The 27,158-nt window shown below is 43.2% G+C and overlaps 5 protein-coding genes across 10 annotated transcripts; 3 read left to right on the top strand and 2 right to left on the bottom strand.

Annotated features, from left to right (window-relative positions):
- The first annotated feature begins 139 nt into the window (after positions 1-139).
- Positions 140-7,933, top strand: cep83 (centrosomal protein 83). Of its 3 annotated transcripts, none has more exons than XM_088366988.1 (16): positions 140-343; positions 427-565; positions 629-721; positions 784-915; positions 975-1,226; positions 1,285-1,416; positions 1,505-1,619; positions 1,708-1,852; positions 1,912-2,061; positions 2,147-2,222; positions 2,313-2,443; positions 2,504-2,600; positions 2,674-2,777; positions 2,852-3,002; positions 3,079-3,231; positions 4,264-4,486. In XM_088366988.1, the coding sequence occupies exons 1-15, from the start codon at positions 216-218 to the stop codon at positions 3,205-3,207; spliced, it is 1,974 nt and encodes a 657-aa protein (XP_088223114.1). In that variant the 5' UTR covers positions 140-215; the 3' UTR covers positions 3,208-3,231; positions 4,264-4,486. The 3 variants fall into 3 exon arrangements, with proteins under 3 accessions (XP_088223114.1, XP_088223115.1, XP_088223113.1); XM_088366989.1 differs by having other exon boundaries at positions 212-343; positions 434-565; positions 4,264-4,485; XM_088366987.1 differs by lacking the exons at positions 140-343; positions 427-565; positions 629-721; ... (10 more) ...; positions 2,852-3,002; positions 3,079-3,231 and adding exons at positions 3,367-3,507; positions 4,510-4,648; positions 4,731-4,823; ... (10 more) ...; positions 6,954-7,134; positions 7,199-7,933 and having other exon boundaries at positions 4,264-4,449.
- osgep (O-sialoglycoprotein endopeptidase) lies at positions 7,094-12,752 on the bottom strand. Of its 2 annotated transcripts, XR_015855417.1 has the most exons (12): positions 12,614-12,752; positions 12,424-12,543; positions 12,189-12,364; positions 11,996-12,091; positions 11,881-11,930; positions 11,734-11,812; positions 11,599-11,664; positions 11,432-11,522; positions 11,299-11,374; positions 11,146-11,244; positions 10,975-11,082; positions 7,094-7,240 (listed from the first exon to the last, which is right to left on the bottom strand). XR_015855417.1 is itself a non-coding variant. In XM_088366994.1 (11 exons), exons 1-11 carry the CDS (start codon positions 12,726-12,728, stop codon positions 11,043-11,045), a joined length of 1,008 nt encoding a protein of 335 aa, XP_088223120.1. In that variant the 5' UTR covers positions 12,729-12,752; the 3' UTR covers positions 10,716-11,042. The 2 variants fall into 2 exon arrangements, 1 of the variants encoding a protein (XP_088223120.1); XM_088366994.1 differs by lacking the exon at positions 7,094-7,240 and having other exon boundaries at positions 10,716-11,082.
- On the top strand, positions 8,133-10,719 carry LOC148379319 (uncharacterized). The gene is made up of 4 exons (XM_088366997.1): positions 8,133-8,312; positions 8,944-9,720; positions 9,795-9,827; positions 9,913-10,719. The coding sequence occupies exons 1-4, from the start codon at positions 8,297-8,299 to the stop codon at positions 9,960-9,962; spliced, it is 876 nt and encodes a 291-aa protein (XP_088223123.1). The 5' UTR covers positions 8,133-8,296; the 3' UTR covers positions 9,963-10,719.
- A 562-nt stretch (positions 12,753-13,314) lies between the features above and the next one.
- On the top strand, positions 13,315-15,439 carry apex1 (apurinic/apyrimidinic endodeoxyribonuclease 1). 2 transcript variants are annotated; one of them, XM_088366996.1, is made up of 5 exons: positions 13,315-13,537; positions 14,149-14,283; positions 14,356-14,522; positions 14,599-14,791; positions 14,860-15,439. In XM_088366996.1, the coding sequence occupies exons 2-5, from the start codon at positions 14,223-14,225 to the stop codon at positions 15,372-15,374; spliced, it is 936 nt and encodes a 311-aa protein (XP_088223122.1). In that variant the 5' UTR covers positions 13,315-13,537; positions 14,149-14,222; the 3' UTR covers positions 15,375-15,439. The 2 variants fall into 2 exon arrangements, with proteins under 2 accessions (XP_088223122.1, XP_088223121.1); XM_088366995.1 differs by having other exon boundaries at positions 13,317-13,543.
- Positions 15,440-15,686: 247 nt separating this feature from the next.
- On the bottom strand, positions 15,687-21,622 carry LOC148379316 (uncharacterized). 2 transcript variants are annotated; one of them, XM_088366986.1, is made up of 12 exons: positions 20,701-21,621; positions 20,321-20,456; positions 20,039-20,188; positions 19,137-19,926; positions 18,601-18,803; positions 18,439-18,537; positions 18,283-18,381; positions 18,101-18,211; positions 17,828-17,945; positions 17,018-17,753; positions 16,892-16,944; positions 15,687-16,819 (listed from the first exon to the last, which is right to left on the bottom strand). In XM_088366986.1, the coding sequence occupies exons 4-12, from the start codon at positions 19,168-19,170 to the stop codon at positions 15,687-15,689; spliced, it is 2,586 nt and encodes an 861-aa protein (XP_088223112.1). In that variant the 5' UTR covers positions 19,171-19,926; positions 20,039-20,188; positions 20,321-20,456; positions 20,701-21,621. The 2 variants fall into 2 exon arrangements, with proteins under 2 accessions (XP_088223112.1, XP_088223111.1); XM_088366985.1 differs by having other exon boundaries at positions 18,283-18,537; positions 20,701-21,622.
- Positions 21,623-27,158: the final 5,536 nt, after the last annotated feature.

Below are 27,158 nucleotides of genomic sequence, written 5' to 3'. Positions count from 1 at the left end.
CAGCAGTTAACCATTATATTTTTGTAATTATTTCAACAAATTGCACTTTCAACATATTAAAGTTGAGAATTCCCATTTACCAGAAGGCACTCAAACGCACCACTGTTTATGACATCATACCTCTGATCCATGTCACCATATTAACTTTGATGTTTGGACACAAAACATAGCATAAGCTTGCCTCCCTCATTTATTACTTTATAGTTTAAATCAAAATGGACGCTTCCAACCTACCGATGGTTCCTGCGACTGGGATGGAGCTTCATCACATGCTGTCTGATCTTCAGAGGAAGTGTGAAACCTACAAATCAAATTACAACGTTCTCAAGATAGAACATTCCAGGTTCTATTTTGATTTGAGTATTGTTTAAACCACTGCTGGTTAACACTACTCAAGAGAAGATTTAAAAAAAATAAAAATGTTAGTTTGCAGGATGAGCTATTGCATATTCAGGGGGAAGTCAAACGTCTCCATGGCCAGCAGGATAAGCTCCAATTACAGTTGGCTGAGCGATCAAGAGAACTTCTCAATCAAAAAAGGGAGATGGAGGAGCTTCGGCTGCAGGTAAATAAAATTTGAAATGTATGATTGTATCGGAAATAAAATAGAATTCGTCCTAAATTGCAGGTGATGACTCCAAAACGTCTGGAGTTGCTCAGAACTCAAGTGCAGCAGGAGTTAGAAGCTCCAGTCCGACAGCGTTTCAACAAATTGGAAGAGGTGTTGTAAAATATTTTTTCAGAAGTATCCATTGACACCTAATTTTCTTCTGCGATGTGTAGGAGACAGAAAAGTATCGCTCCGAGTTCAACAAGCTCCGCTACGCCTTCACTATGCTCAATTCTCAATTTGAACATCAAAAGGAGGAACATGTCGGTGTACTGGAAGGCCAGAAGATGCGTTATGAGGTGGAGGTGAGGGAATCAGGAAGTGTCTCATTTTGAGATGATTGTAAAAATATTTTACCTGTTAGATTGCTCATCTGAAGAAAGAGAAGGAAAATCTGGTGGCGCAGTTCAAGAACGTAGATCCGCTGTACGAAAGGAAGCAAGTGGAGTTTCTGCTCAAGGAGAAAACGCAGCTCACCATGTTGCTGAAAGGTCTTCAGGCGGAGGTGGACGAGCTGCAAGCGAAGAAGGACAACTCGGACCAGCAGGTGGAATCCATCCAGCTTACTCAGAACAGACAACTTACCGAGTCTCAGGTCATGGTGAAATCGCTGGAGGTGAGACCGGCAGTATCTCGGAAGGTGAGTTAGATGTTTTAATGGAAGCCGCTTGTAGTCAGAGCGTCAGTGCATGGCGAAGCGCCTGGAGCGTATGGAGAGCGAACTTCATCTCAGCCTGGAGCAGAACAACCAGCTCACCGGACAACTGCATAAAATTAAAAGAGAAGTGAACTCACTCACCTGCCAGGTGAGATCAAGCCGCTCCATAATAAAAAAAAAATGAAGCGTGAAATTACATATTTAGACCAGCAGAGGGCGCATTGTTTGACTGTCAGATTGAAAGCCTGAAGCTGTCACACAAGACCGAGTTGGACAACGCCAAACTGGAATTCAACCGTTCCAAAGGCGAGGTGGAAAGGGAGTGTGATTCGCTGAGAGCCCAGAAGGAAAGTAAATTGATTTTTTTTAGCTTTTCATGCTCATGGAAGGAAATTTATTTCAGATACTAGTGGCCAATGTTTGAATTGTGTGTCCTCAGGTCTGCAAATAGAGGTGGTGGATTTAAAGAGAATGCTGGAGAGACACAATGAGCTTCTTGTGGCGAAAGAAATGGAGATGGTCAGAAAGGTGAAGTCTGTCTGTGATGAGGAGATGTACAAGACGACTGCCTTGCTGGAGGAAAAGTGAGAAGATCCAAGCGGGATTAGATTTTTTAAAATTCCTAATTTTTGTTTTGTTTTAGGCTGGAGTTGGAACAACGTGTGTTGGAGTTTGAACAGCAGAAGACGATGCAGGAGATGAATATGCAAACCCAGAAAGACGAATGGCAGGACCACCTTCAGATGGCCCATAAGAGAGAAGAGTCTGTCCGGAAAGAGCTTCAAAGTCTCAGGTTGGTTTGCTTACCTTTTTTTTTTTCTGATTTCAACCCAAAGAACTCTAAAAGTGGCTGAATGTCAAACATTTGATCTTCTCAGAGCTAAATTAAAGCAGCAAAGTGCTCATCTGGAGGAGCTGGAGAGACACAAAGCAGAAGTGATTGAGTTAAAGGAGGTGAGTAGACAAACATCATCAATATCACAACAATATCAATCAGTTTTAGACTAGTGGTGAGTTTCTAAAATGTTTTTACTTCTTCAATAGAAAAACCAGGAACTCTACTCCCACCTGGGGGCGCTGTCACGGTCAGAAGCGGAGCTGATGGAAGCAAATGATCGTCTGAGGGAAAAAGTGGACATCATGAGGGAGGAGAACATCCGTCGCGGGGCAGAAAGGTGCGATTGAATCAGCATGCTGGTGAAAATCTCTTACCCCAATTCTTGCTCCTCCCCCAGGCTGGTGGAGGACAGTAAGGAGCGAGAAGCTAAGCTGGAAGATAAATACACTCAGCTGAAAGACAAACTGCAGAGAGCAGCGTCTGCTGAGAAGAAGGTGGTCCTTCCACGTCAAAATTGATTTTCTCTCGGGTTATAGAGCCAATAGTGCGTTTTGTTGTATTGCGCAGCGGCGAGACCTGGAGGAGAAAAAAGAGCAAAGCTTGCATAGTACAATCCAAATGCTGAGGGAGCAAATAGATGAACTCAAACAGGACGGTGCTTCAGCCAACAAGTGAGTCTGAGAAGAAAAACACCCCTGATAATTTCCACAATCATCTGATTTGAAGGCAATTATGACCTCCCCAGAAGGTTGATGGACTATCAGCAGCGGCACAACGAATTCCGACGCCTTCTGATGTGCAGCAACGGTTCTTTCAGCGTCGGCACGGCCCAAATCACCTCGCCGACCCGCCCTGCCCTCTTCCTCGGGTCTGAGATGATGCTCTCCAATGTGCAAGTACGTCTCACCAACCATGTTGCCCATTATCTGTGCCAGTTTGCCCATTTTAGTGTCAAATTCGTAATTTGTTTAGCAAGAGGAGGAGGAGCAGAGAGAAATAGCCCGACTTCGTCAGAGAGTAGATGATCTGGAGAAACTCCAGCACCAGCAAATGGAAGAACTTGGATGTATAGAACAAAAGGAGGACAAGGCTTCTCTATAATGGTCTTCAATTTCCCCTATTCAAGTGAGTAAATAATGCCTGACAACGAGATTATTCATTTAAAAGTGACACTATAAAATTTTACCATCGCGTATGATCCACAAGAGGGCGGTATTGCCTTTCATTTCGCCGCCAAGCATAAGCCTAAAAAAATACATTTCCCATCATCCTCTAGTTTGTAGTTTTAAAATGCGCTAGTTAGTTGTCTAAAAAGCTAGCAAAGCGAGTATGAGACAACTTTAAGGAAAAAAATAATAATTCTAAGTGTTCATGTGGCCATTTCGACGCAGAATTAGAACCGTAAGTAAGAGGATCGTTTTGCATGAACGCTAACTTTATCCATAAGCGCAAAGTCTATTTGTTGATTTCGTAATCTTAGCTTGGGTGTAGCTGCATTGCGAGAAACTTTAATTTCTTCTACATTGTCGTATTTAAATATTAACTAACCAATTTCAGATCAAATATCATCGATATTTGTCGTTGTGCAAGGCGGCTGCATATCGTTCATGAATGGCGGGAGACAAGGCGCGATATTTGAATACTAAATATTTTTGTTGTACTTTCCAGTGTTACGTCATCATAACAAAACTATATCCCTGCACATTTATTCCTGTGCAAATTTCTTGTTTGCATTAATGAGCTGGAGCCAGTTGGTGCACCATAAAATCCTTTGTTAACATAATTTACATGACAGTATAATTTCCATATGGTAACAATAATTTGATATTTGCAATTAAATGATTTTGCCGCTGTTATCAGCTGCCCCAGACCTGGTCTTGTCTCCACAACAAATGCTGCAGCTAAGCAAGGGAGCAAACTAATCACTTGAGGTTGATTAACAACCTTGTCTTGACAGCTAAGAGGCTGTGATTGTATCAAATAATAGCCTGACTCTTCACATAGCTGCCATGGAGACTGACAACAAAGGAAGACACTTTTCAAATAGCACACCAACTTGACTGCAGGTCCTCGTTTGGCTTGAGCTGTTATAATTGAGAAGGTAGCTTGTGGAGTCAGACGCTCGCCTTACCTTTGTCCTTTTTTGACGTCTATTAGAGGTGACATGAGCTCCTCGGCCCTCCAGCAGTCTTTACCGCTGGGGCCTGGCGCGGAGACTTTTGCAGTCATGCCGGGATTATCTGCTGGGGCCGAGATGGAGCTGCAGAAGATGCTCATGGACGAGAGGACCAAGTGTGAACTCCATCGAGGCAACTATGAGACACTTAAAACCGAACACACCAGGTACGAGAATGGATATGTTCAATCAACATCCGACATTTTAAAAAAAAACCTTTTCCTCAGCCTGCAGGAGGAGTTCATCCAGGTACAAGAGGAGGTACGGCATCTGCAGGGTCAACTCGAGAGGCTCCAGTTGCAGTTAGCTGAGCGAACAAGAGAAATTCTGGAAAAAAACAGGGAGACGGAGGAGCTCAGACTGCAGGTACACTCATTTTGACATAAAATATAAAAATATTTTTCCCCCCTGTAAATGTATAGTCGCTACTTTGTGTGAAATGTACCAGGTGATGACTCCTCAGCGTCTGGAGTTGCTCAGAGCTCAGGTGCAACAGGAGATGGAGAGTCCAGTCAGAGAACGTTTCGCCAAATTGGAAGAGGTCTGTGTTCAATTTGAATAATCAAGCCCACTGTATAATACTGATGTGTGTGTAGGAGGCAGAGAAGTACAGGTCAGAGTTCAACAAGCTGCGCTATGGCTACACTGTGCTCAATGCACAGTTTGAACACCAAAAGGAAGAACACGCTCGTGTCGTGGAGGAGCAAAAGCTGCGCTATGAGGCTGAGGTGAGCTTGATTGAAAACTGAGAAGAAAAAAAAAATGGCTCCAGACAATAAGTCTTTCTCTCTGGTCAGATTGCCCACCTGGACAAAGACAAGGAGAACCTAATAGCCCAGTACCAGAATGCCGACTCTCATCACGACAGGAGACAAGTGGAGGTTCTGCTGAGGGAGAAAACCCAGCTCACCTTGCGCTCGAAGGCTCTGCAAGCAGAGGTGGCCGAGCTGCAAGCTCAGAAGGACCACTCGGAGCAGCAGGCGGAGAACGTTCAGCGGGTTCAGAACCGGCAACTGGTGGAGTCTCAGGCTGCTCTGAAATCTCTGGAGGTCCATCATCCAGCTTTCCATGGCTGCGTGGTGAGACATAACTGAAAGTTGTTTGAACGTTCCAGGCGGAGCGTCAATCTTTACGCTCGCGACTGGAGCGGATGGAGAGCGAACTCCGGCTGAGCCACGAACAGAACGGTCAGCTCACTGGACAACTGCACAAAGCCGAGAAGCAAGTTAACGCTCTTAGCGGACAGGTAATCCATTTTGGATATTTTATGTGAATAAAAGTAGCATCACCTTTGTGGCGCTCCTGACAGATCGAAAGCCTGACGCATTCCCATAAAATGGAGGTGGCCAACGTCAAACTGGAATGTGCCCGCTCAAAATGCGAACTGGAAAGAGAGAGAGATGCCCTGAAAGGTCAACTGGAAGGTTAGCGATTTAATCTGATCCATTTAACCATCTTAAAAAGGTTTTACAAAAGTTTTTTTTTTTTCTTTTCAGGCCTGCAGACAGACGTGGAAGTTCTTAAGCACGCTGTGGAGAGACACAAGGAAATTATTGTGGAAAAAGAAAGGGAGGTGGCCAGGAAGGTGCAGTCGGCTCGTGATGAGGAAATCTACAAATCAGCTGTCTTACAGGAGGAAAGGTAAAACGAGAAAATAATCGCGATTCGAGAAAAAATAATTGTGTTGCTTGGATATTGCCCTCAGGATGGAGTTGGAGCACCGCCTGGCTGAGTTGGAACAGCAGAGGGCGCTGCAGGACACCAAAGAGCAAGCCCAGAAAGAAGAGTGGGAGGAGCAGCTCCGCATGGCCCAAAGAGGAGAAGAATCTGTTCGCAAAGAACTGCAGACCCTGAGGTTAGACTTTATCCTGACAATTTTAAGTCAATTTTCTTATGCAAATATTTTTTTTTGTCTTTCAGGACTAGATTAAAGCAGCAAAGCATCCAGCTTGAGGAACTGGAGAGAGAGACGGTCGCGGCGTCAAATTTGAAGCAGGTAGGACAACCCCAAAATTGGCTTACGTTATTCAATCAGCTGATGATTTTTCTCATAACAGAAACATGAGGAGCTGTGTGCAGAGCTGGGCACGTTGTCGCGCTCTGAAGCCGAGTTGATGGAAGCAAATCTGCGCCTGAAAGCCAAAGTGGACGGAGTGAGGGAGGAACTGAGGACTGCCCGAACCCAAGCTGAGAGGAGCCAACATGAGGCAGAGCGGTACGTAAAACACTACCTCGATTTTTTTGTCGTTGTGTCCATCATGCAATGTGTTCCTGCGGCAGGCGGGTGGAGGAGAATCAAATCGAGTGGCTGGAGGAGAAACACAAGCTGCAAGAGAGGGAGGCCAAGCTGGAGGAGAAATACTCGCAGCTCAAAGATAAAATGAAGAGGGCCGCAGTGGCTCAAAAGAAGGTACTCCTAATTAAGGCTGAAAAAACTAACACTGATATTCAACAGGGGTGTCTAGACTTTTTTTAATCCACTTACCTTTTGTGATGCAGAGAAGAACCCAGACGGAGAACAAAGAGAAGAGCTTGCAGAATAAGATCCAACTGTTGAAGGCTCAAATGGAGGAGCTGAAACTGGAAGCTGCAGCAGCCAACAAGTCAGCCTCAAATTAACCCAAACTTTTTTTTTTTTTTGCCATTGCGCAACACTAACCTTTGTTTCCAGACGTCCACTTCACTCCGAGGAGCACGCTCAGCTCCGCAGAAGGATGCGAGAGCTCCAACGGAAACACAACGAGTTCCGTCGCCTCCTGCTGGCCGACCAGGGCGCCTTCAGTTTCGGTCCTGCCGTCCTCACCTCTACGCAGAACCCATTCGGCATCACGGACGTGGGATCAAACATTCCGGTAAGTTGACATGTTGATATGTTGCAGGACACGGCAAGATCTTCTCTTCTACGTGTGTTTTAAGGAAGAGGAGGAGATGGTCCAACTGCGTGAGAGGCTGGATGAGCTAGAAAAAGCACAGCAGCAGCAACTTGATGAACTCAATGGGTGTGGGTGAACAGCAACAAAACAAAAAAAAATGTCTTTCAACTTTTCTATTTTTTATATTCACTGTTTACATTCGATGTACTTGAATTTTGTCGTCGCTGTTAAATGAAATCTGTCATTTTGAGACCATTTGAACTCTGCATGCAAATCGTTGGCGAGTACAGTGATCCCTCGCTACTTCGCGTTTCGTTTATCGCGGCTTCACTACATCGTGGATTTTTTTTCCAAATTACAAAAACATTTAAAAGTCAAAATAAAACTTCTAAATTGAGGAAACGTGTCCAACCTTTAGGACAATGTAGTATTGCGCCAAATATTCGTTTACATTCCTTTAGAAGTCCGTTTTCGCGTGTTAGCACGATGACAAATTAGCATATTTCCGCTAACTCGTTAGCCTGCCCAGTACTTCTTGTTGGTTACCGTACTTCGCGGATTTCACTTATCGCGGGTGGGTTTTGGAACCAATTATCCGCGATAAATGAGGGATTACTGTAATCTTATGTCATGACATACAGAAATATTGCCCTATTTTTACAGCACTTGTCTTTTACTTATTTCTGGTGTCTCCTTTTAAAAGTCCTCAGGTTTAAGATGTTCAGAGAAATGTCTTAGGCATAAAGTATTATCACAAATAAAGTAAAAAAAAACACTGCATATGTTGAATTTACTGAATGTTCTCGATGCTGTTCCGATTTAATTTGTGGCAGGGTATTCTCATAAAATGATTCACTGACGTCAAAGAATATGACGTCATTGGCTCCACTCGTCGTTGCCCACGTGCTTGTCACGTGTGCTTTCGGTACGTATTTCGTCCGTGTACGCTTCCGGGTTTCCCGCCGGAGCGTTTATTTATGGGCCCGCTTTACTTCCTGTCCCACCCACATTGTGGTGTCGTTTCCTGGTGGTGGCAGGCAGGCAAGAGAGCGAGACTTCCAGGCGAACCGACGTTATCCCAACGCTATAAACAAAAGTTAACTTAACGCTCCGCGCTCAACGACGATTTCGGCGAAAAGACATGCATATCAAGACAGGTATGAATGTGTGACTCGTCGATATATTTGAAGGATTGAAGTCATTCGAAGCGTTATTTTAGGCGCTCGCCGACATGGCTAACGCCGCTACCTCAAAGAGCCTCGCTGGCTGGCGACTCCCCGCTTTGCATTGAATGGGTTACGAAACTTTGTCGAGCGCGGCTAGCTTAGCGCACGCTTTCATTTCTTCGGAAGATCGCCGATCGAAACTTCGGGGTTTTGAACGTCGCGTGATTCTTCCATATCGTGACCCTGCTAATGAAGGTTCGCTAGTCTTGGGAGATTAGCAACCTCGGCGCCGTCTCAACCTGCTACTTTTTCACTTGGGAGTTCTCGAATGTTCGGTCGGAGTCTGCGTTCAGTTGAGCCTCCTCCACCCCATATTTGTTTGTGGAGCTTAACTTGAAACCGGGCCAGTGTTTTACCGTCAGTTCTCTTGTGGCCTCACTCGGGTTTTTTTTTTCCTTTCTAAAGCGCCAGTGGGTGACATCACCCGTTCAAATAGTGGCTTGAATAACGGCAATCAAACAATCTTGTCTTTATTTGATCCATACAAATAATGATCTGTTCACTACCCGGATCACCTCTGTACCAATCCAACCCATTTCGTTTTATGGCTGTGTTCTTTCAGGTACATGGGAAGCCAGTAATATTGTTTGCGAGTCCGATCCCTTGTGCGACCCAGCAGTCCTCGTTGCGACCACCAACCCAGAGCCACACATCCGAAACCGCCGCCTGTCACCCGGTTCCGGCAACTGCGGCGGGGGAGGAGGCGGAGGCTGCATCTCTGGAGGAGAGTCCCGGCATCTCTCCCCCGACTCGGACCTGAACGGACCGGGCCACGTGCACGCCTTTGGCTTCCGCAAGGAAAAGGAGCGCAAAGGCCTGCAGCAGCACAAAGGCCGCAGCCTTCGCCGAGAGTTCAGCCAGAAGGGGTTCAACCGCTCGCAAAAGGTGAACCAGAAGGAGAGGTGGGTGGAGGACAGTCTGTCGCTCCTCAAGCCCCCGCCTGCCTTCCCGGTGCAGGACAGCCCCGCCAAGCTGCAGCCCGCCGTCAGCTACGCCTCCAAGGTGAAAGCCAAAACGGCGAGCGGCATTCTGGAGGACGACCGCCCCGCCATCGGCGTCCTGCTCCAAAACCAATGGGGGCTCAGTTTCATCAGCGAGACCAGACCCGTCGCAGAGGGCGCCAACCCTCATCCCGCCGCCCCCGACTCCCCCGCACCTCAACCTACAGACACGCAAGCGCCAGTAGAACCGCCACTCGTAATCCATCCCCCTGAAGAAACCCCCAGACCCTTCACTACCTCCACCGCCTCGGCTACACACTCGGAGCTGGACGAGCACAATGGGGAGATGCTACTCAGTTGTCGCCACCTCGTGGAGGCTCTGAACTTCCACAATAGAGGTAATGGACCAAATTTTAATCGTCATCAAATAGTTACAAGTATTTAGTTTTGTAACCTTTTTGTTTCTCTGCAGAATGGAATGCAATCTGTAACCAACAGAAAAAAGGTACGTTGACTTGACCATTAAGTTGCTCACAACACCTATCAAATGCTAACTGGATTTTAAAAAGAGGTTCCTTCTGTCTTCTCAGATCCAAAAAGAGTTGTGTGGTACAAGGACTTCCAGGAGCACCCAGCCTAGCAGCGCATGGAACCCCAAAGCATATCCAGACCGACACACAAACACACACACAATCAACACGCGCCTTCATGCACATTACGACACCTAACGACGGACGATTCTCGGAGTCCCCTCTCACACGCTGCACTCAGGATGATGTCTTCATGCAAAGCCACACTGAGACACTTTGGACTAACTCCTTTTCGAGATCTTACAGCAATGAACGTTATTATTATTTTTAATCGCCTTATTAAAAAGTCTGCCTTAAGTAATCAGACCGTTTCCCCAATTTTTTTGAAAGTTGCTGTTTTAACCAACTGTGTCCCATGTAAAGCGTGTGGTCAATCAAGCACTTTGTTAAAGATGAATCTGTTATTAGCAATGGCCGTGCGAGAAAGTCATGTACGGTGTTTTATTTTTTTTGTCCACCTCCCCAATTCTATGTGAGGCGTGGCGTCTTATACCTACTCGAGTTTTTACTCTTAATGTTTTTTTTCGGTTTACAGAGGGGTGTATTCAAAGGCACAGTAGAATTCCCCCTTTAGCCCTGTTGGATCTTAATGCTGTCCCCCCCTCCCCCAAGAGCCCCCCCCCTCGTTTGTTCCGTTTTCTTTTGTTGTTTCTTGTTCGCTTTCTAATCAGGTGAATGTTGCTCGAGAATTCATAAGGGAGCTCAGTGTTCAATATGTTGATTTTTGAAAAAGAATTTGGAAAAAAAATTACACTGGAGGAGGAATGTACGTGAACAGTATTGCTTAATAAAAGCGAATAAACTTGACTAATGGCTGTTTATTGGAAATAAGTGACTCTGGATTTTCTTAAATGTATATTTGAACCTGAATTGTATAGAAAAACAAATATTAAATGAAGTTGAGTACAATTGTGTCCCACTGACATGTTTTTTGGACAGGAAGCTTCAAGTGTGCAGGAGGTGAGTGGTCTATTAAAAAAATAAAAATAAAACAACCACTTCCTCCCAACACTTGAGGGCTGGCTGCACTTCACCTAATATGGACAATAGATCAGAAGCTACCTGAGAGAAGATCTGATGGGACAGAGTCAAAACTTTTCCCTCAAAGTGTCTGTGATGCTTTCCGCCAATTAATCTCTCCATGTCACCTCCACTTCATCTGTTCTATATCTGCAACACAAGCGGTGGTCATAAATAATAAAAAAAAAAAAAAAGCAGGCTTGAAAGTCTTACCTCTGCGTGATCCACGAGTCCTCCAACTCGGTCACTTGGCCGGATCGAAACATTTCCCAGCCGGCCTGAGCGATCATGGCGCCGTTGTCGATACAGAATCTACAACGTGTTGCAATTTAATTTGATATTATCTTCTGCTCAGAGCAGGTCTACCTTTCATCCGTGGCAAAAAGTTTGGCTCCTCTTTCCTTGCACATGACCCCCATCATCTCCTGGAGACGCAGGTTACCTGTGAATGTTTTTTTTTTTTTAGTATGAACTAAACTTAGTGCTCAGTTTGACTTACAGCCAACACCACCGACAATGAGAACCTCCTGAGAGCCGCAGTGAGCCATGGCCCGCTCTGTGATTTCCACCAGCATTGCGAAAACAGTCTCCTGAAGGAACAAAAAAAATATTTTCCCGACATATAACGTACATCAATAATATATGTAAAATATTTAATGAGTTAACCTGTAGGGAGAAGCACAAGTCCTCTGCTGTACACTGACCGGATCCAAGCATTTTATTGGCGGCTTCCTATTATAAGAACAGCATCATATAAATTCATTATTCTTTAATAAATAAAATAAAAAAATAACTACTCACCTCAATGTAGGACAATATCCCAGAAAATGAGACATCCATTCCTTTTACAGTATATGGCAGCTCCACATATTGAGAGCCTCTGCATAATAAAATGAAAAAGTGATATTATTAAAAATGCTTTTTCGTTAAATATCTGCTACCACTTACTTCTTTGCCAGCTGTTCGATGTTGTAGCCTGGACTGGGATCGTTTGAAATCTGCACAGTAAAATAATTCATGGATAAATAGTAGCTGTTCACCCAAAAATGAATATAACACAAACCTTGATAACTCTGGCAAATCTGTCCAAGCAGTTCCCGACGGCGATGTCGATGGTCTCTCCAAAAATTCTGTACCGCCGCTCAGAGTACGCGATGACCTTCGCAGAAGCGAATGCACAAAAGAAGATGATGGAGAAGGAGAAGATGCACAAATAAAATAAAAAAACAGCTGCAAGACAAAATCCTGCCACCAACCTGCGTGTTCCCCCCGCTGACATAAAGCACGGTGGGGTTGTTGGCTTTAGTGATGAGTCGGCCCATCTCGATGTGACCGATGCAGTGGTTGACACCGACGAGGGGTTTGCCCCACAACTGGGCCACTGTGCGAGCTACCAGAGCAACTATGACCAAGGGGGCACCCATGCCAGGACCTGATGAAAAGACAAACCAATCAATACACCATCAGGTTATTCAGAATGTGCTGAGATACCTTTTGTATACGCCACACAGTCAATGTCAGAAGGTTCTATAGCTGCTTCCTCCAGAGCCTCCTTTAAGACCGTCAGTATAACAGAGCGATGATGTCTGGCTGTGTCGCTGGGCTGGAAGCCTGTTGAGAAGAACATCAAAATATCATCATAGTGGTCTTATGTAGTCATGTTCATCCCAAATATTCTTGCCTTCTCCAGGAGGTGTAATGTAGGTCCGTCTAGGGTTGGAAAGTACTTCTCCATCCCTGATGATCCCAATGCCAATCTTATTGGCACTGCCCTCAAATCCAATCACTACAGTCATTGCAGCAAAAAACTATTTTTAAGTCTGTAATGAGAATTTAAAATAGTGAGTTGCACTACTGGTGTTTTGCACTTGGATAATTATTGATTTGTAATCAAACAGCAAGACACTTCCCAGATTGAGTCAAAATATTAGCATTCTTTACAGCTAGCCATGCTACAACAGAATGCTACAGTGTTTACTTTGTCACGTATTAATCTTAGTGTGAATACCAAGCAACCATTGTACTTACATTAAACCTTTTATAAACTCACATTAGTCCACATTCGCTGTTTTTACAAAACATAAATAAATGTGTATCTATAGCACTTCCTCGACTCGTCCATGTGAGGTCCCGAGGACCCAAAATACTGGGACGTCCGAACCGCCTGAGTGCTAAATTCAATAAACGTATTTAGATGTCAGATATTTCCCCTCAAAAACATTTCGCAGTTATTTGGTACACATAGTGATATTTAGATCCGTTCTTGTGTGCGTTTGATTTTTTTAAAATAATTGAATCGTTAATACAATTTCTATCAGGCGTTTTGACGGGATGCTTCTCGCCCGTGTGCGCATGCGTGAGGTAATGGCAATAAAATCCAATTTGTCTAAAAACTAAATTTTTATCTCACAAATACTGCAGCACAAAACATTTATTTTTTTTGAAAGTTTCTTAGAATTTTTATTAACGTCATAATAACGTTATCAGGCACTTGCCGCCTCCAAGTTTTAGTCCCTCTTCCAGCGCGTCTCGTTTTGCATGAACGTTCGGGGGGAGTGACTGGGGCTGAGTGAGCAGCGTGTCCGGGACTTTGCATCCTACTAAAGTGCGAGTAAGAATATTTGCATGCTATATAAATCGACATTTTTTGCGGTTTCGTATGAGAATATTAAAACTTGCAGCATTTGAGCTTGCTGATGGACGCTTAATTCGCAGGCAAAAATCTTTGCAAGAGGCCTCAAGCCGTTGTCTTTGTTACAATGAAATGCTAATGTTAGCCACATGCATTGTGCAATTATGAATTGGTCATGTGCAATATGTGTGTTTACATTTTTGAAATTACCAGCGTGTTTCCTAGTATATTTAATTCAGTCAAGAGCTGATAATAAATCATACTGCACGTTTATATTCACGCATCTCGCTTTTCATTTGGCTATAAAGGTAGAATCACTGCAGAAAATATTAAACTTATTAAAAAGGTTATACATTTTAGACTTTCAGGTTAAATTGTTGGAATATGCATATTTTACAAAGTATTGGAACTGCAATAATAAGCCGATATCTAAAGTCCCATTTCCCAACCTCGTGTTTTGCAAGTATTGTTAACTTAAGAAATAGTACAAACAATATAATCTTAAGGCTGTAGTAAGAATAAACTGATAGCACATTCCAGTTTGAAAATATGACAACATGAATTTTATCTCCACCCTTTCTCAGCGGCGCTCCTGCTACGGCGTGTGTGTGTTGCGGGTGTGCAAAGTGTGTTTTCTACCGTTCGAGCAAGTTCAAGCATGAAGCGAGGAAAGAAGGCAGAGGAGGCGACAGCAGAAGGCGACAATGAAGCTGCGTCTGGTGAGTGCGGCATAAGAAAAAAAAAAAACTTTTAACCTCACCATACTTGCTGCCATCATGCCCAATTTACAGAAAGTACCCCAAAGAAAGCAAAGAAAACGAAAGAACCAGAAACCCCCATAATGTATGAAGACCCTCCGGACAAAATGACCAGTAAAGACGACCGTGAGGCCAACATGAAGATCACCTCCTGGAACGTGGATGGACTGAGAGCTTGGGTGAAGAAGAACGGTCTGGATGTGAGTTGGCCCTGAAGATCCAGACCACATATGCCCCCCCCCCCCTTTTTTTTTTGACTCTTGCATTTTCTTCCAGTGGGTACGGGAGGAGAATCCAGACGTTCTGTGCCTGCAGGAGACCAAGTGTTCCGAAAAAGATCTGCCGGCTGACATCACGTCCATGCCCGAGTACCCTCACAAGTACTGGTGCGTGTCGGACGACAAGGGGGGCTACAGCGGCGTGGCCATGCTGTGCAAAACGGAGCCCACCAAAGTGACGTACGGCATCGGTGAGTGTTTGAAGAAACGTGCTGAGGAGAGTAAGAAAGATATTTGAAGGATGTCTTCAATCACTCAGGTAAAGAGGAACACGACAAGGAAGGCCGCGTCATCACAGCCGAGTTCCCCACTTTCTACCTGGTGACGGCCTACGTGCCCAACTCCGGCCGAGGCCTGGTGCGCTTAGACTACCGCAAGACCTGGGACGAGGATTTCCGCAACTACTTAAGCGAGCTGGACATGCAGAAGCCGCTGGTGCTATGCGGCGACCTCAACGTGGCCCACCAGGAGATCGACTTGAAGAACCCAAAGGGGAACAAGAAAAACGCAGGTTTTACCCCGGAGGAGCGTGAAGGCTTCGGGCAGCTGCTAGAAGCCGGTTTCATCGACAGCTTCCGCGAGCTCTATCCCGAGCAGGCCAACGCGTACACCTTCTGGACCTACATGATGAATTCCAGGTCAAAGAATGTGGGCTGGAGGCTCGATTATTTTGTGCTGTCGTCCTCGTTGGTGCCCGCTTTGTGCGACAGCAAAATCCGCAACAAAGCTATGGGGAGTGACCACTGCCCAATTACACTGCATATCGTTGTGTAGCTCACAAATGCTCTTTTGGCTTTTTTTTCCGTTTGTCAGCCAAATAAAACCCCAAGCTAAAAATACTCATTTTCTGAAAAGATGTTGTTCTCCCATCACGAAACGTTACAAGACTATTAAAAAAATATTTTGCCCTGTAATCTTGTATCACCAATAAAAAAAAAAAATTCTAGAGCAATGTTCTGGTCATTATTATACTAAAACCAAAACCTTAATAAATTATCCAAATGTCATCACAATCCCGTAGCAGGTTTAATTGCAAATTTCACAAAGATCCATTATGAAAGAGTAAATCATACCGAGAGCTGGTCTTCAAGTTATCTTATGGGTGCGGTGATGCATTTTGAGGCTGTGGGACTGCTTGAAGGCTTTGCCGCACTCTCCGCAGCGAAAGGGCTTCTCTCCCGTGTGCGTTTGAGCGTGTCTCTTCAGGCGGGTGGCGCTGAAGAAGCTCTTCTCGCATTGTCCGCAGGTGTACGGCCGCACGCCGGTGTGGTATCGCAGGTGGACCGTCAGGTAGCAGGACTGGGTGAACTTCTTGCCGCAGTGCGGGCACTGGAAGGGCTTGTGGCCGGTGTGGAAGCGCTCGTGCTTGAGCAGCTCGCCGTGGGAGAAGAAGCCCTTGCCGCAGTCGGAGCAGAGGAACGGCCGCTCGCCCGAGTGGGTCAGCTCGTGGCGGATCAGCGTGGCCTTGTACACGAAGCTCTTGTCGCACTGCGAGCAGGCGTAGACGTTCTCCCTGGTGTGGCAGCGCTCGTGCTTCTTCATGTTGCGCTCTCTCTTGAAACACTTGCCGCAGAAGGAGCACATGAAGGGCATCTCGTCCGAGTGGATCTTCATGTGGCTGAGCAGGCCGCCTTTGTAGAGGAAGCCCTTGCCGCACTGGGCGCAGACGTGCGGACGCTCTTTCTGGTGGATGCGCTGGTGGGCGCCGAGCGCCGTCCGGTAGGCGAAGCTCTTACCGCAGCTGCAGGAGAAGGATCGCTCCTCCCGGTGGGTGCGCAGGTGGCTGGCGAGGGAGCCGGCGCAACGGAAGCTCAGCTCGCATTGAGGGCATCTGAGCGAACTCTGGACGCGCTCGCCGTGCGTCCGGAGGTGCCTCATCAGCGCCGACTTGCCGGCGAACTTGCGGCCGCACTCGGAGCACACCGAGCGGCCGCGCACGTGCGAGTTAAGCGCCTCGCCGTGGACGACGCGCTCGTACCTGCCGGGCTTATGCGTCTGCTTGTGTCTCTGCAGGGACTGCTTGAAGGAGAAACGTCGTCCGCACTGCGAGCAGACGAACGGCTGCTCGCCCGTGTGGATGCGCTGGTGCGATTTGAGCAAGCACAGGAACTTGAAGGTCTTGCCGCAGTCCCTGCAGGTGAAGCGACCCTCCTCATCGGCGGCCATCTTGTCATCACCGGAGCCAACACGCTCCAGTTGCTGCCGCGACGGCTCCTCCTCTGAATGGAGGAACGTTGTGACCCAATTTGTGTGTACATTCCGCTTTCGGAGTAAACGAAGCAAATACTCACCTTCCTCGACATCCTTTGCTGAGACGGAGGGTGACCAGTACGAATGCTCGGAACTGTTTGAGGAAAAATCTGAGTGACGTTCATTTGAAATGAATACAATCAGCTAATGTGTTAGAAGAAACTGACCGAGTGAAGGAAGCTGCAGGCTTCTCCCCGCTGACATCCTGCTTCGTCTTGCTGTTCATGCGTTTCTGCAAGTTGATGACTTGGATCTTCATGGTGGGTTTGCGTTTGCGCCGGCTCGTGCGGACATTGACGAGAGGAACGGCTTCATCGACGGGCTCCGGTCCCGCATTTTCCGGTATTTCCGCCGTTTCGCCCCTCGCTGACCCGATGTGAGTTTTTATTCGGTTTGAGAACTCCAGCTCGTCATGCCTGCGTATTTTGTGCGTGTTTCTGTGCCGTCTCAGGGCCTGGCGGAAAGAGAAGCAGCGGCCGCATTCGGAGCAGCGGTGGGGGCGCTCCCCTGTGTGGATGACCCGGTGGGCCGTGAGCAACGAGGCAAACTTGAATTTTTTGTCGCAGTCCGGACAGTCGTGAGGGCCCGAAGCGCTCTGAAGCCGAACGGAAGCCGAGTCGTCCTGCTGCGTCCTGGCGAGGTCGCTTTGCGTCTTTTCATCCATTCCTTCCCTTTCTTTACCTTCATCTGTGGTCATCTCTTCTGCTTGCTGGACCAAACCATTTTCTTCTAATTCCGCCTCAACTTCTGCAGTGACCTCAATGGTCACCTCATCTACTGTGGCTACATGGATGTGACTTTCCGGGCCTGCTTGGTTCGGCTGCTCTTCCGCTTTGGCCGTTCCGCCAGGATGGAAGGCCAAAAGGGAGGCAAGGATTTTGTCCCCCATTCTTGCAGCTGGAACTTTTTTTTTAAAGCACATTAGTTAATTAATAACTCCCTAATAATCGCACACATTGCTTAAAAAAATACATTACCATGCTGCTTTAAACGTCTGAGGTGTTTGTGGTGCTGGAGTAAAACTTTTAAGTCATTAACTTCACTAAGCGGATGCACGAATTCATCTGATATTGAAGATTCAAGCCAGCAAACAGTCTGCAATTGACACAATGAGAATTGATTCTGCAATGAATCATACCCAGATAAATTCACTGTTCATTATCTGCTAGTTAATTGGACACATACGCCCTCTAGTGGGAATCTCATGCAATCTACATTTCCAATCCAAACGTCAGAAAGGTATTGCTCACCTGTTTGAGATCAGGAACAGGTAAGAGTTGAGCGAGTCGGCAGAGGAACTCCCAAAACAGCGACTTTAGATCCTGGTCATACTCGGGTCCATAACAAGATGGGAAGACCTCCTTTGAGATGACAAGTGTCATAAATTGAATCCCTTGACTTCATAATTCAAATCAAAGTGATAACGCCTTACCATAAAAAAGTGTTGTCTCTCTTCGGGATTCTTGAGTAGCACCTGGATTGACTCCATGAAACGCATTGTGGTTTCTTCTTCTTCTTCTTCTTCATTCACCTGCAATGTTTCAACTGATAAGCCCGAGGCAGAAAATGGAATTAAAAAGGCACTTACGTGTTCTGCTGAGGTGTTTTGTCGTTTCATCTTGTCCAGAAGTGACAAGATGATGTCACATTCCAGCGGCTGGTCACTTCGGCATAATTCGAGAATATACTGAGAGCAAAGAAAGGCATAATGTTGGCACAAAAACTTCTCACTCTTCTTTGTTGTACTCACCCTGGCTCTTAAACCTAGATTAAGTTGCATCATGTGCTTGTACACGAGCAGCTCCGGGACAATCTCCACGGCCAAAGAGACAAAGTCGGCAATTTCCCAGTAGCTGGTGACTTCGTGTTTCTTTAGGGTCTGCCACATGGAAGCTGACAGGAGCTGCAGAGGTGGCACCAGTAGACGAAGAGAAGGCAGAGGTAATTGACTACCTGGAAAAAAAAAAATACATACAATTTAAAATAACTGCAGTGATTCTCAAACTGAGTTCCATCATTTCATTGTGATTGCCTTACTCAAGGTTCTGAATGGATTTAAAATTTAGCTCAATTGAAATTCTAGAAAACAGTTTATAAATATTTAGGTAGACATCTTGATTTTTTTTTTAATATTATCACGGTGTCCTTAGAAAACTGCTCCTTCCATTATTCCAAACTTAAGCTAACTCATTTTATCTTGTAGCTCTGATGGAAATGTCACTATTCTTTTTACCGTTTAACACCCCGAAAATTATTTATTCCTTCATACACTAACAACAAACTAACCTTGGGAAATGGTTGAAAAAAGAATCGCCTCCATCTTCTTGATGAAAAGTTGCTGATAGCCACCAATAGCCAGTTAGCTAACCACTCGAACAATGCAAAAAACAAACAGTTACGATAACAACAAGCCTGGTATGACTATTCATTAGTAAATGCTCAAAATTAATTAAAACAATAACATTAACTACCGAAATAAAATCAATTATAGACAAATTTATATGCTGTTTCGTTCCATCGTTCTTCTTTGTTAATAAAGACTGTTGACACTCGATGATACGTCGATATTACTGCCACCTGTTGGCGATTGTTGGAACGACACACACGTTCCGATTAAAATACACAAAATATAATTCAAAATATTTCCATGAAAAATCGAAAACTAAATAGGATAATTCGTAATCATATTGTAAATTATTTTTTTTACACAAACATACATGATATAATTAAATCAAGAAGTGAATCAAGATAAAAAGAGCATATTAGAATCCTAAACAAATATTTTTCTTTGTAATGGATTTCATTAGCTGGTGCAAACAGTAAGTAAATAACAATTCATGAGCAGCTAATTGCACTTTGGTATCACTTTTTTCTTTTGGTAACATACAAATCAAGAAAAACTTTTCTTCATCACATTATCAGTTCTGAACCAGGTCCCAATGTATGTAAGGTCCAAAGAGACAGGTTTTGGCTGTTCCAGTGGGAGCGGATCCTTCTCCTGGGGAGGTCAAGAAACAGTCGTCATAAAACCGATGAGGAGTCTGTTTGGAAACATCTTGCTGGCAGGACGAGGGAACTTGAAAGAGGGAAGAAAAAAACAAACAGAACGTAATTATAGCATTAATTAACTGCGATTAATTCAAATGCAACCATGAAAAGTTGAAATTTCTCAAACCTCCCCAACCCACCTACTATCTGAAGTTTCTGCAAATTCTGCGGGCATTCTGTAGCTTCTCGGATTTTTTTGTCCAGATTCAGACATCTCCGCAAGACAAGGAGAGCCAAACACAGCTGTAGGGCAAAGGTCAACACGCCCAGGATGATGATGATGTTATTATCTGTCGAGGAGAAAACAGGAGATCAATTTTAACTTTTGGAATACAATATATACAGTTAATGAAAAAGTCTACACACCCCTGTTTCAATACCAGGATTTTGCCATATTATAAAATGCGTGATGCGTTACCGACCATATGATGACATTTGTGGTATCGAGTCCCAGCGGAAGACCACGAGGTCCGAAAGGTCCTGAGTGGAGTTGTGGTTCTGGATGAGCTCCATTTGTCAAGCTCGTCACGATGCGCCGGCAGATGGAACGCCGAGAACCTTGGCAAGGCATCGATGAAGGTCACAAAGATTAGAAATGAATTCACAATATACCCACCATCTTTTCTAACAATATTTTCCAAGTTTATATTGACATCACTGACATGTAGCTATTTGAATGCCAGCGGGGTCAAACTCCAATGAACTTTGAGCGGAGTTAGACAATAAACTGAATTCACGGACATTGTAACTTGTACATCTGTGTCCAGTTTAGTGACAAATATTTTTGTCAAAATTAACTAACCTGATGAAAAGTTGCAGCACGTTGAAAGCTTCTCGCCCCCCTCTTCTGTCCAAACGTGTCGTTTGGAGTTCAACCCCAGCGGAGAAGCCACTCAAATCTCCTCATTAAAGTTCCCGGGAAGTTTGTTTTCCTGTTCGCTCCACATGAGGTCCCCGTTTTTCGTCTCGTTGGGAGGAGACAGCTGCGCGGTCACATTCATCGAAAGCATTCAGTCGTGAACGAAACACATCTTATTTGATATGGATTACAAATAGCTGAATGGTACACAGACTTAGTTAGAATGAGTAAACTATCCTGAGGACCTTGTTCAGTTCCCCTCAGGGTTGGGCGGGTGTACTGAGTAGTAAGTGTCATGATCCATTGTAAACAATGGAGCGGAACGTTTGATGTCACTTTGACCTCAGATTAAACTTTGAACAGTTTGGTTTTAAATGCTTTGCTGTTTTTTGGGAGCTGCAATTTTGGTATAGTAGTTGTCTTATTTTCTGAAGTTGACTTATGTTTTATTAGTATGCGGTCAAAAGCACCAAATTAAAAGTGTCAAGTGTCATAAAGTTGGGAGTGAGCTCAAGTTTAAGATTTAATTAGAAAAGGAGGAGTACTGGAGTGTTCCGTACGAAATGACACTCTGAACCTCCCACAGGTCTTATCCGGTGCAAAGCCCTCTAGCGGCTATTTAATGAACAGCATCAACAATGTTTTTTATCCTAGCGTAATCAGTATTTTTTATTTTTCTTATAACAGTGTCCAAACGTTTCCCCCCTGAGAGCTGCAGAGCAAAGTATCAATAAATTATATATATTTTAAAGAAATTTTAATTAAGGTTGTATGAGAAGTATTTTGCAAAATCTTGGGAGTATTCAGTAACCAAAAAATATTTCCAAATACAGAACCAAAACAATTTTGAGGGGGGAGTAAAGTGGAGGTTATTGGCATTTTCTTTAGAATTAAAAAAACAAAACAAAAAACCCCACTGTACTACCCCGTTAAACCAGCAGAGGGCGCTAGAGACCTCAGTTCCTAAAGTTAAAAAATTAAGACGTATAAATGTTTTTTCTAAACTCCACTAAATTTGTACAATATCATATGTTCATCTTCCTGAATACAAGATACTGAATTTCTGTTATCATAAGGTTTAACACGTATTAAAAACTGTTTTGTTACAATAAATATATATTTATAATATTACAAGTCCATATTTTCATGTGCAAAAAGTGTCAACCTGAATTTATACCCATCTAAAAAATCGTGTTTGTGTTGATGTCATCTTTGTACATGGAATAAAATATATCGGGACGGCAGTCGTGTCCTCTGGCAAGGATTACTCCTACACAAGGTGTGCCGGCCTTCATGCAAATTCCATTTTGATTATTAAAAGCAGAGGACAGGGGAGGCAAACTGTTTTGTTCCCCATTAAGGCGACCCCTTCTCCCACTAAGAGGATTATCCCTGACACACGCGTGGGACTTACATAAGGCTGTCAGGGGAGGATAATATCTGACATTTCTGCAATATCCTACATTTTGGCAGATTGAGAAATGAGTGCATGTGAGGTGTGGCCGAGCAGCCGGCCGGTTATTGGAGACGGTGAATATTCCGACTTGTGTGAACCATGTGACCCCGTTGGGACTCAAAATCCCGTCGCCATCGATTTTATAGTCTGGCGTATAATTATGCGGTGAGTGTTAAATTCGCAGTAATGGCAGCCTCTTCCATTAAAACGTAATTAGCATGCTTCAGTTCAATATCTCAAGGGCACTGGAATAATTCATGCACAGTTTGATATCGGGCGACATGTTCTTGTTTACTCTGAAGCCATAACACCTTTTTACAAGTGCCATATATATATATATATATATATATATATATAAATTGCAGATACACCAGATATTGTAATCAGATACAGTAGTATAGTAGGATTAAGTGCTCTATATAAAAAAAAAACTTTTTAGTCAGAAAAATGTATGCTTTGATACAACTTACAAGTTTGGGCATTTGAACACAAACGGTGAAGCAACATTTGTAGACGATAATATGAATACTCACAGGCATGTATTCTTTATCCTCTGCAAACATCGACAATTATTACTCTGTACTTTTGTCATACATATATACATATATATATATATATACTATATATATATATAAATTGCAGATACACCAATTATTATAACCAGATACAGTAGTATAGTAGGATTAAGTGCTATATATAAAAAAAATATTTTTAGTCAGAAAAATGTATGCTTTGATACAACTTACAAGTTCGGGCATTTGAACACAAACGGTGAAGCAACATTTGTAGACGATAATATGAATACTCACAGGCATGTATTCTTTATCCTCTGCAAACATTGACAATTATTACTCTGTACTTTTGTCATACATATATACATATATATATATATACTATATATATATATAAATTGCAGATACACCAATTATTATAACCAGATACAGTAGTATAGTAGGATTAAGTGCTCTATATAAAAAAATATTTTTAGTCAGAAAAATGTATGCTTTGATACAACTTACAAGTTCGGGCATTTGAACACAAACGGTGAAGCAACATTTGTAGACAGATAACATGAATACTCACAGGCATGTATTCTTTATCCTCTGCAAAGATCAACAACTATTACTCTGTACTTTTGTAATATATATATAGTATATATATATGAAAATTGCAGATACACCAAATATTATAACCAGATACAGTAGTATAGTAGGATTAAGTGCTATATATATATATATATATATATATATATATATATATATATATATATATATATATATATATATATATATATATATATATATATAAATAATTGTTTGCATTTGAACACAAACGGTGAAGCAACATTTGTAGACAGATAACATTAATACTCACAGGCATGTATTCTTTATCCTCTGCAAAGATCGACAACTATTACTCTGTATTTTTGTAATACATTTGGATTGTATTTCACTTTTTGTAATAGAATCGGCGCTCTACTAAGATCCGAAGTGGTAGAGGCAAGCAAGATCATAAAGACATTCACCTCCGATTTATGCGATTCATCAAATCAAACACAAAAGGTTTTGTTCTATCCACTCCCCAGGGCGAGACCCAACCTTCTCATCTAACACACAGTTAATCCGGTCTCTCGTTACTCCGACATTTCTCGGGTCAGTTTTCTTCCTCTTCTAATGTGAATGAGAAATAAATCTCAGCGGCGGAAGAAAGCTTTCCGATTCAAAATGTCAGCTGCCTGATAACAAGCACTTGTAAACAACCATGGAGGATTATTTGAACACAGGTACAGTATGTTCTTAGAAAGCGAGGTGTTATAATAAATTTTATTTTTACGATGTTGCCGAGTAAACACGTCTCCTCACTTTTCGTATTCTGTCACTGAGGTTTTTTTTGTTCTGCCCTTGCCTGATAAATATAATTAGATGTGACGATTGCTTTCAACACAAGTTATTTTCGGGCGCTGGCTGGGCAGCTCATTTTGATCAGATTTGATTCCTTTCAATTTTTGTGCGTCAGTAAGAGGAAAAAAAAATAAGACTGGAGCTTTTTTTGAAGGTATTTCAAATAAAACCTGAAATTGAGCAGGGTTGTGTAAACCTTTTATATCCACTATACCTATAAATAGCACAATCGGACGACCTGATAAATTTGCATTTTATACTTTTTTCTTCTCACTGGCTTGGTGGAAAAAAAAAAAAGCCGATTTAGTCTAAACGAGCATTTAGATTTTATTGAATGTGACGAGCAAAACCTCCTGGTCTGTCATTCAATATAATCTCATACGGACATGCAAAGACTCTTTAAATCTCTCTTATCGGCAAATGTGATGGATGATATTATGAATAACTGTTAGAAGTGGGGGTTCACTTATAATTCAATTAAAAGCATATTATGAGTCCCCGGTGGAGCCATTTAAGTCAGTTGCAGCGATGTGCAAAATCTATTTTAGCGCTGAGTCATGGTCAGTCAGCAAAACCGGAATGCATGCTTGGTAAACTGGATTTTTATTTGCAACTTGTAATGTATTATTGATTTAAAAAAAAAAAAAAAACACCATGACCGAATGAAAGCCCTGCTAATTTGCATAAAATATTCCGTCTTGACTGAATCCTCCAAAATTTCGCAACATTTTCTCATGCTAATATATTTTCATACATGGAAGGTGTCAAACTCAAAGCTCGGGGGCCAGATACGGCCCGCCATGTAATTTTATCTGGCCCGCGAAATTTTCCATCAACTTTGTGTCATGACTAAAATCCCAAATTGTCTTCACTTTTTAAAAATAGAGATTTTTGCTCGCAATTTTTATTTCGTTTTTCCAATTTTCCATTTCGTTGCCCGGCCCCCCCTGCTATTAAGTAACCTATTTGCGACACGCAGTTACTATATGTGAGTTTGCTTCCCTACTGAGGCGTCCTGATTACATAAACGCAGCACGGAATTGTTTGGTCTCGATCCAGTCCGAGAACATGAAAAGACACGACTTCTCGTCCTTGATCTCCTTTCATAACCGACAGCCGTCAGCTTGAAAAAGTCGGCTTGGCCTCATTCGTGGCGTAAAAAATGTTTCTCGCCAATATAAGGTGGATCAGGAGTGTACCGACGGGTCCTTATGGATTCGCCTCCTCCACCTAATACGATTGCTGTAGCAATTTCACAGACGATGTCGCTTGTGTTTATCCCTCCGAATGCTGCTCGCAATAATACCCCCCCCCTCACACATTTTAATGAAGTGCAGTGTCAGCGCAAATCTTCCCCGTTGTGCCACTCAAAGAGCCGATTGTAAATATTTCCAAACGTGTCACCGGATATAATCGTATTCAAGAGTGGTGAGCGTCGGCGTTTCCAAGGAAGCCACAGGAGGAAGAGGCACGATATTTATACCAATCTACCGTCGGCATATTTTAGATATTGAAAAGCCGATCATTTCCTCGTGTCACACGTGCAAATGTTCTCCGAACTCCACCGAGGCGTGTCCGTTCGTTTCCATCACGCGCTATTAATTTTTGATGTGTGTTTGACAAGCTTTCATTCATACCTTACGGAGGCAGAATAATAATCGGGATCGCACAAAAGGGGTTTTCTTAATAAGCAGCAGGGCTGCACGGGGGCCTTGCTAGCAGTTGTTAATTTAAAAAAAAAAAATGAAATAAATCACACAAATGATCTCCTTTAAGACTATTCTGAGGGGAGAGTCAGAAGAAGGTGAATGAACCATATAAGCTCTAATTAAACAGTAGGAATCATTTGCCAAATGGTACCATTACACAGAATGTGTTCACATTAACGTTGCTATTTTAGCAATACGACTCCCACTTTCATTAAACTTTCTCCACGTTTGACTTATTGCCCGTCAGGAAATTATTAGATTTCACGACTCGGGAGTGAGAAGATTAATGCGTCCTGGTGGATATTGATCAAAGCGGTGTTCGTTAAAGCTTAAGCGGAGTGGTCACGTTATGACCCAGCTAAAATGTTGTGTGGTAGGATCTTTTAAGTTTTAGCACCCGTCATAACTCTGAAAATGATGCTCCTCTTTGGGTGTTACAGTACTATGAGTCAGCATTTGTGCAAATGTACCGTATTTTCTGTACTATAAGGCGCACTGGATTATAAGGCGCACCTTCAATGAATTCATATATAAAGCGCACCAGATTATAAGGCGCATAGAATAAATAACTCAACGTTGCTCAAACGCAATCACAATATAGTAACACTTGAAATAGTGAAAACAATAATATATCAATAACTCAATGTTGCTCAAATGTTAATATAACACAACGCACAAAATAAACACGTAAAGCTTACTTTTAATAAATTAGTTCTCATCCACAAATCCATATTGGTCCATATATAAGGCGCACTGGATTATAAGGCGCACTGAGAAAATTGGAGGTTTTTAGGTGCGCCTTATAGTGCGGAAAATATGGTACACTGTAAATTTTGGATGCAAACAGATAAACTCAACCTCAAAATTAAAGAAAATAAAGCTGGTATATGTTTTCCACTATTGTGTTATCGCTTGGTTTAACAACATTACACCACTATTTTTCTTTAGTTGGCCACCAGGGGGAGACTAGATACCTGTGAGAAGTGTTTATATTGGCTGTCTACATGTATTGCTACATCGATTGTGTAACACGGCCACTACGGATGCTATTCATGAGCCTGTCTATGGTGTTTTGTACTGTGTGTTAGCATTAAGCTAGTAGGGATAACTAAGCCTTGTTGTTTAAAATTCAGAATATACGATTCAATTGATCAGTTCTGATTGTTTTAAGTTTAGTTTGACAAAGTCCATCTGTTCAAGGCAATAAAGAGTTTTGAGAAGAGTAATTGACAGTCTCCCAAATTGCTGCTTGATGCTAAGTGAGCTCCATCTGCCGCCACCATCGTATCATACGCAATCGTGAGAGTATTATGGGACCCGATCTTTAGAAGTCAA

This window comes from Syngnathus floridae, chromosome 22 (genome assembly GCF_059516105.1).
Source record: "Syngnathus floridae isolate MCC-2025c chromosome 22, RoL_Sflo_1.0, whole genome shotgun sequence".
In the NCBI taxonomy this organism is placed as follows: domain Eukaryota; kingdom Metazoa; phylum Chordata; class Actinopteri; order Syngnathiformes; family Syngnathidae; genus Syngnathus; species Syngnathus floridae.
Note: the sequence above shows the minus strand (reverse complement) of the source record. Positions and strands in the feature narration are given on the sequence as shown.

What these genes read in the sequence shown, in the direction of transcription:
- LOC148379316 (XM_088366985.1), bottom strand. Translation starts at nt 19,170, where the DNA reads ATGGAGGCGATTCTTTTTTCAACCATTTCCCAAG. An exon ending in AGAGACAACACTTTTTTATG is followed by an intron (nt 18,212 to 18,282) that starts GTAAGGCGTTAT and finishes GTCATCTCAAAG; the next exon opens with GAGGTCTTCCCATCTTGTTA. An exon ending in CTGTTCCTGATCTCAAACAG is followed by an intron (nt 17,946 to 18,100) that starts GTGAGCAATACC and finishes TGTCAATTGCAG; the next exon opens with ACTGTTTGCTGGCTTGAATC.
- apex1 (XM_088366996.1), top strand. Translation starts at nt 14,223, where the DNA reads ATGAAGCGAGGAAAGAAGGCAGAGGAGGCGACAGCAGAAGGCGACAAT. An exon ending in CGACAATGAAGCTGCGTCTG is followed by an intron (nt 14,284 to 14,355) that starts GTGAGTGCGGCA and finishes CCCAATTTACAG; the next exon opens with AAAGTACCCCAAAGAAAGCA. An exon ending in TGAAGAAGAACGGTCTGGAT is followed by an intron (nt 14,523 to 14,598) that starts GTGAGTTGGCCC and finishes ATTTTCTTCCAG; the next exon opens with TGGGTACGGGAGGAGAATCC.
- cep83 (XM_088366987.1), top strand. Translation starts at nt 4,271, where the DNA reads ATGAGCTCCTCGGCCCTCCAGCAGTCTTTACCGCTGGGGCCTGGCGCG. An exon ending in CTGCTCTGAAATCTCTGGAG is followed by an intron (nt 5,332 to 5,396) that starts GTCCATCATCCA and finishes TGAACGTTCCAG; the next exon opens with GCGGAGCGTCAATCTTTACG. An exon ending in GCTGTCTTACAGGAGGAAAG is followed by an intron (nt 5,924 to 5,987) that starts GTAAAACGAGAA and finishes TATTGCCCTCAG; the next exon opens with GATGGAGTTGGAGCACCGCC.
- LOC148379319 (XM_088366997.1), top strand. An exon ending in TCTGAACTTCCACAATAGAG is followed by an intron (nt 9,721 to 9,794) that starts GTAATGGACCAA and finishes GTTTCTCTGCAG; the next exon opens with AATGGAATGCAATCTGTAAC. An exon ending in CTGTAACCAACAGAAAAAAG is followed by an intron (nt 9,828 to 9,912) that starts GTACGTTGACTT and finishes CTGTCTTCTCAG; the next exon opens with ATCCAAAAAGAGTTGTGTGG.
- osgep (XM_088366994.1), bottom strand. Translation starts at nt 12,728, where the DNA reads ATGACTGTAGTGATTGGATTTGAGGGCAGTGCCAATAAGATTGGCATT. An exon ending in CATTACACCTCCTGGAGAAG is followed by an intron (nt 12,544 to 12,613) that starts GCAAGAATATTT and finishes TCTTCTCAACAG; the next exon opens with GCTTCCAGCCCAGCGACACA. An exon ending in CTTTTTGCCACGGATGAAAG is followed by an intron (nt 11,245 to 11,298) that starts GTAGACCTGCTC and finishes AACACGTTGTAG; the next exon opens with ATTCTGTATCGACAACGGCG.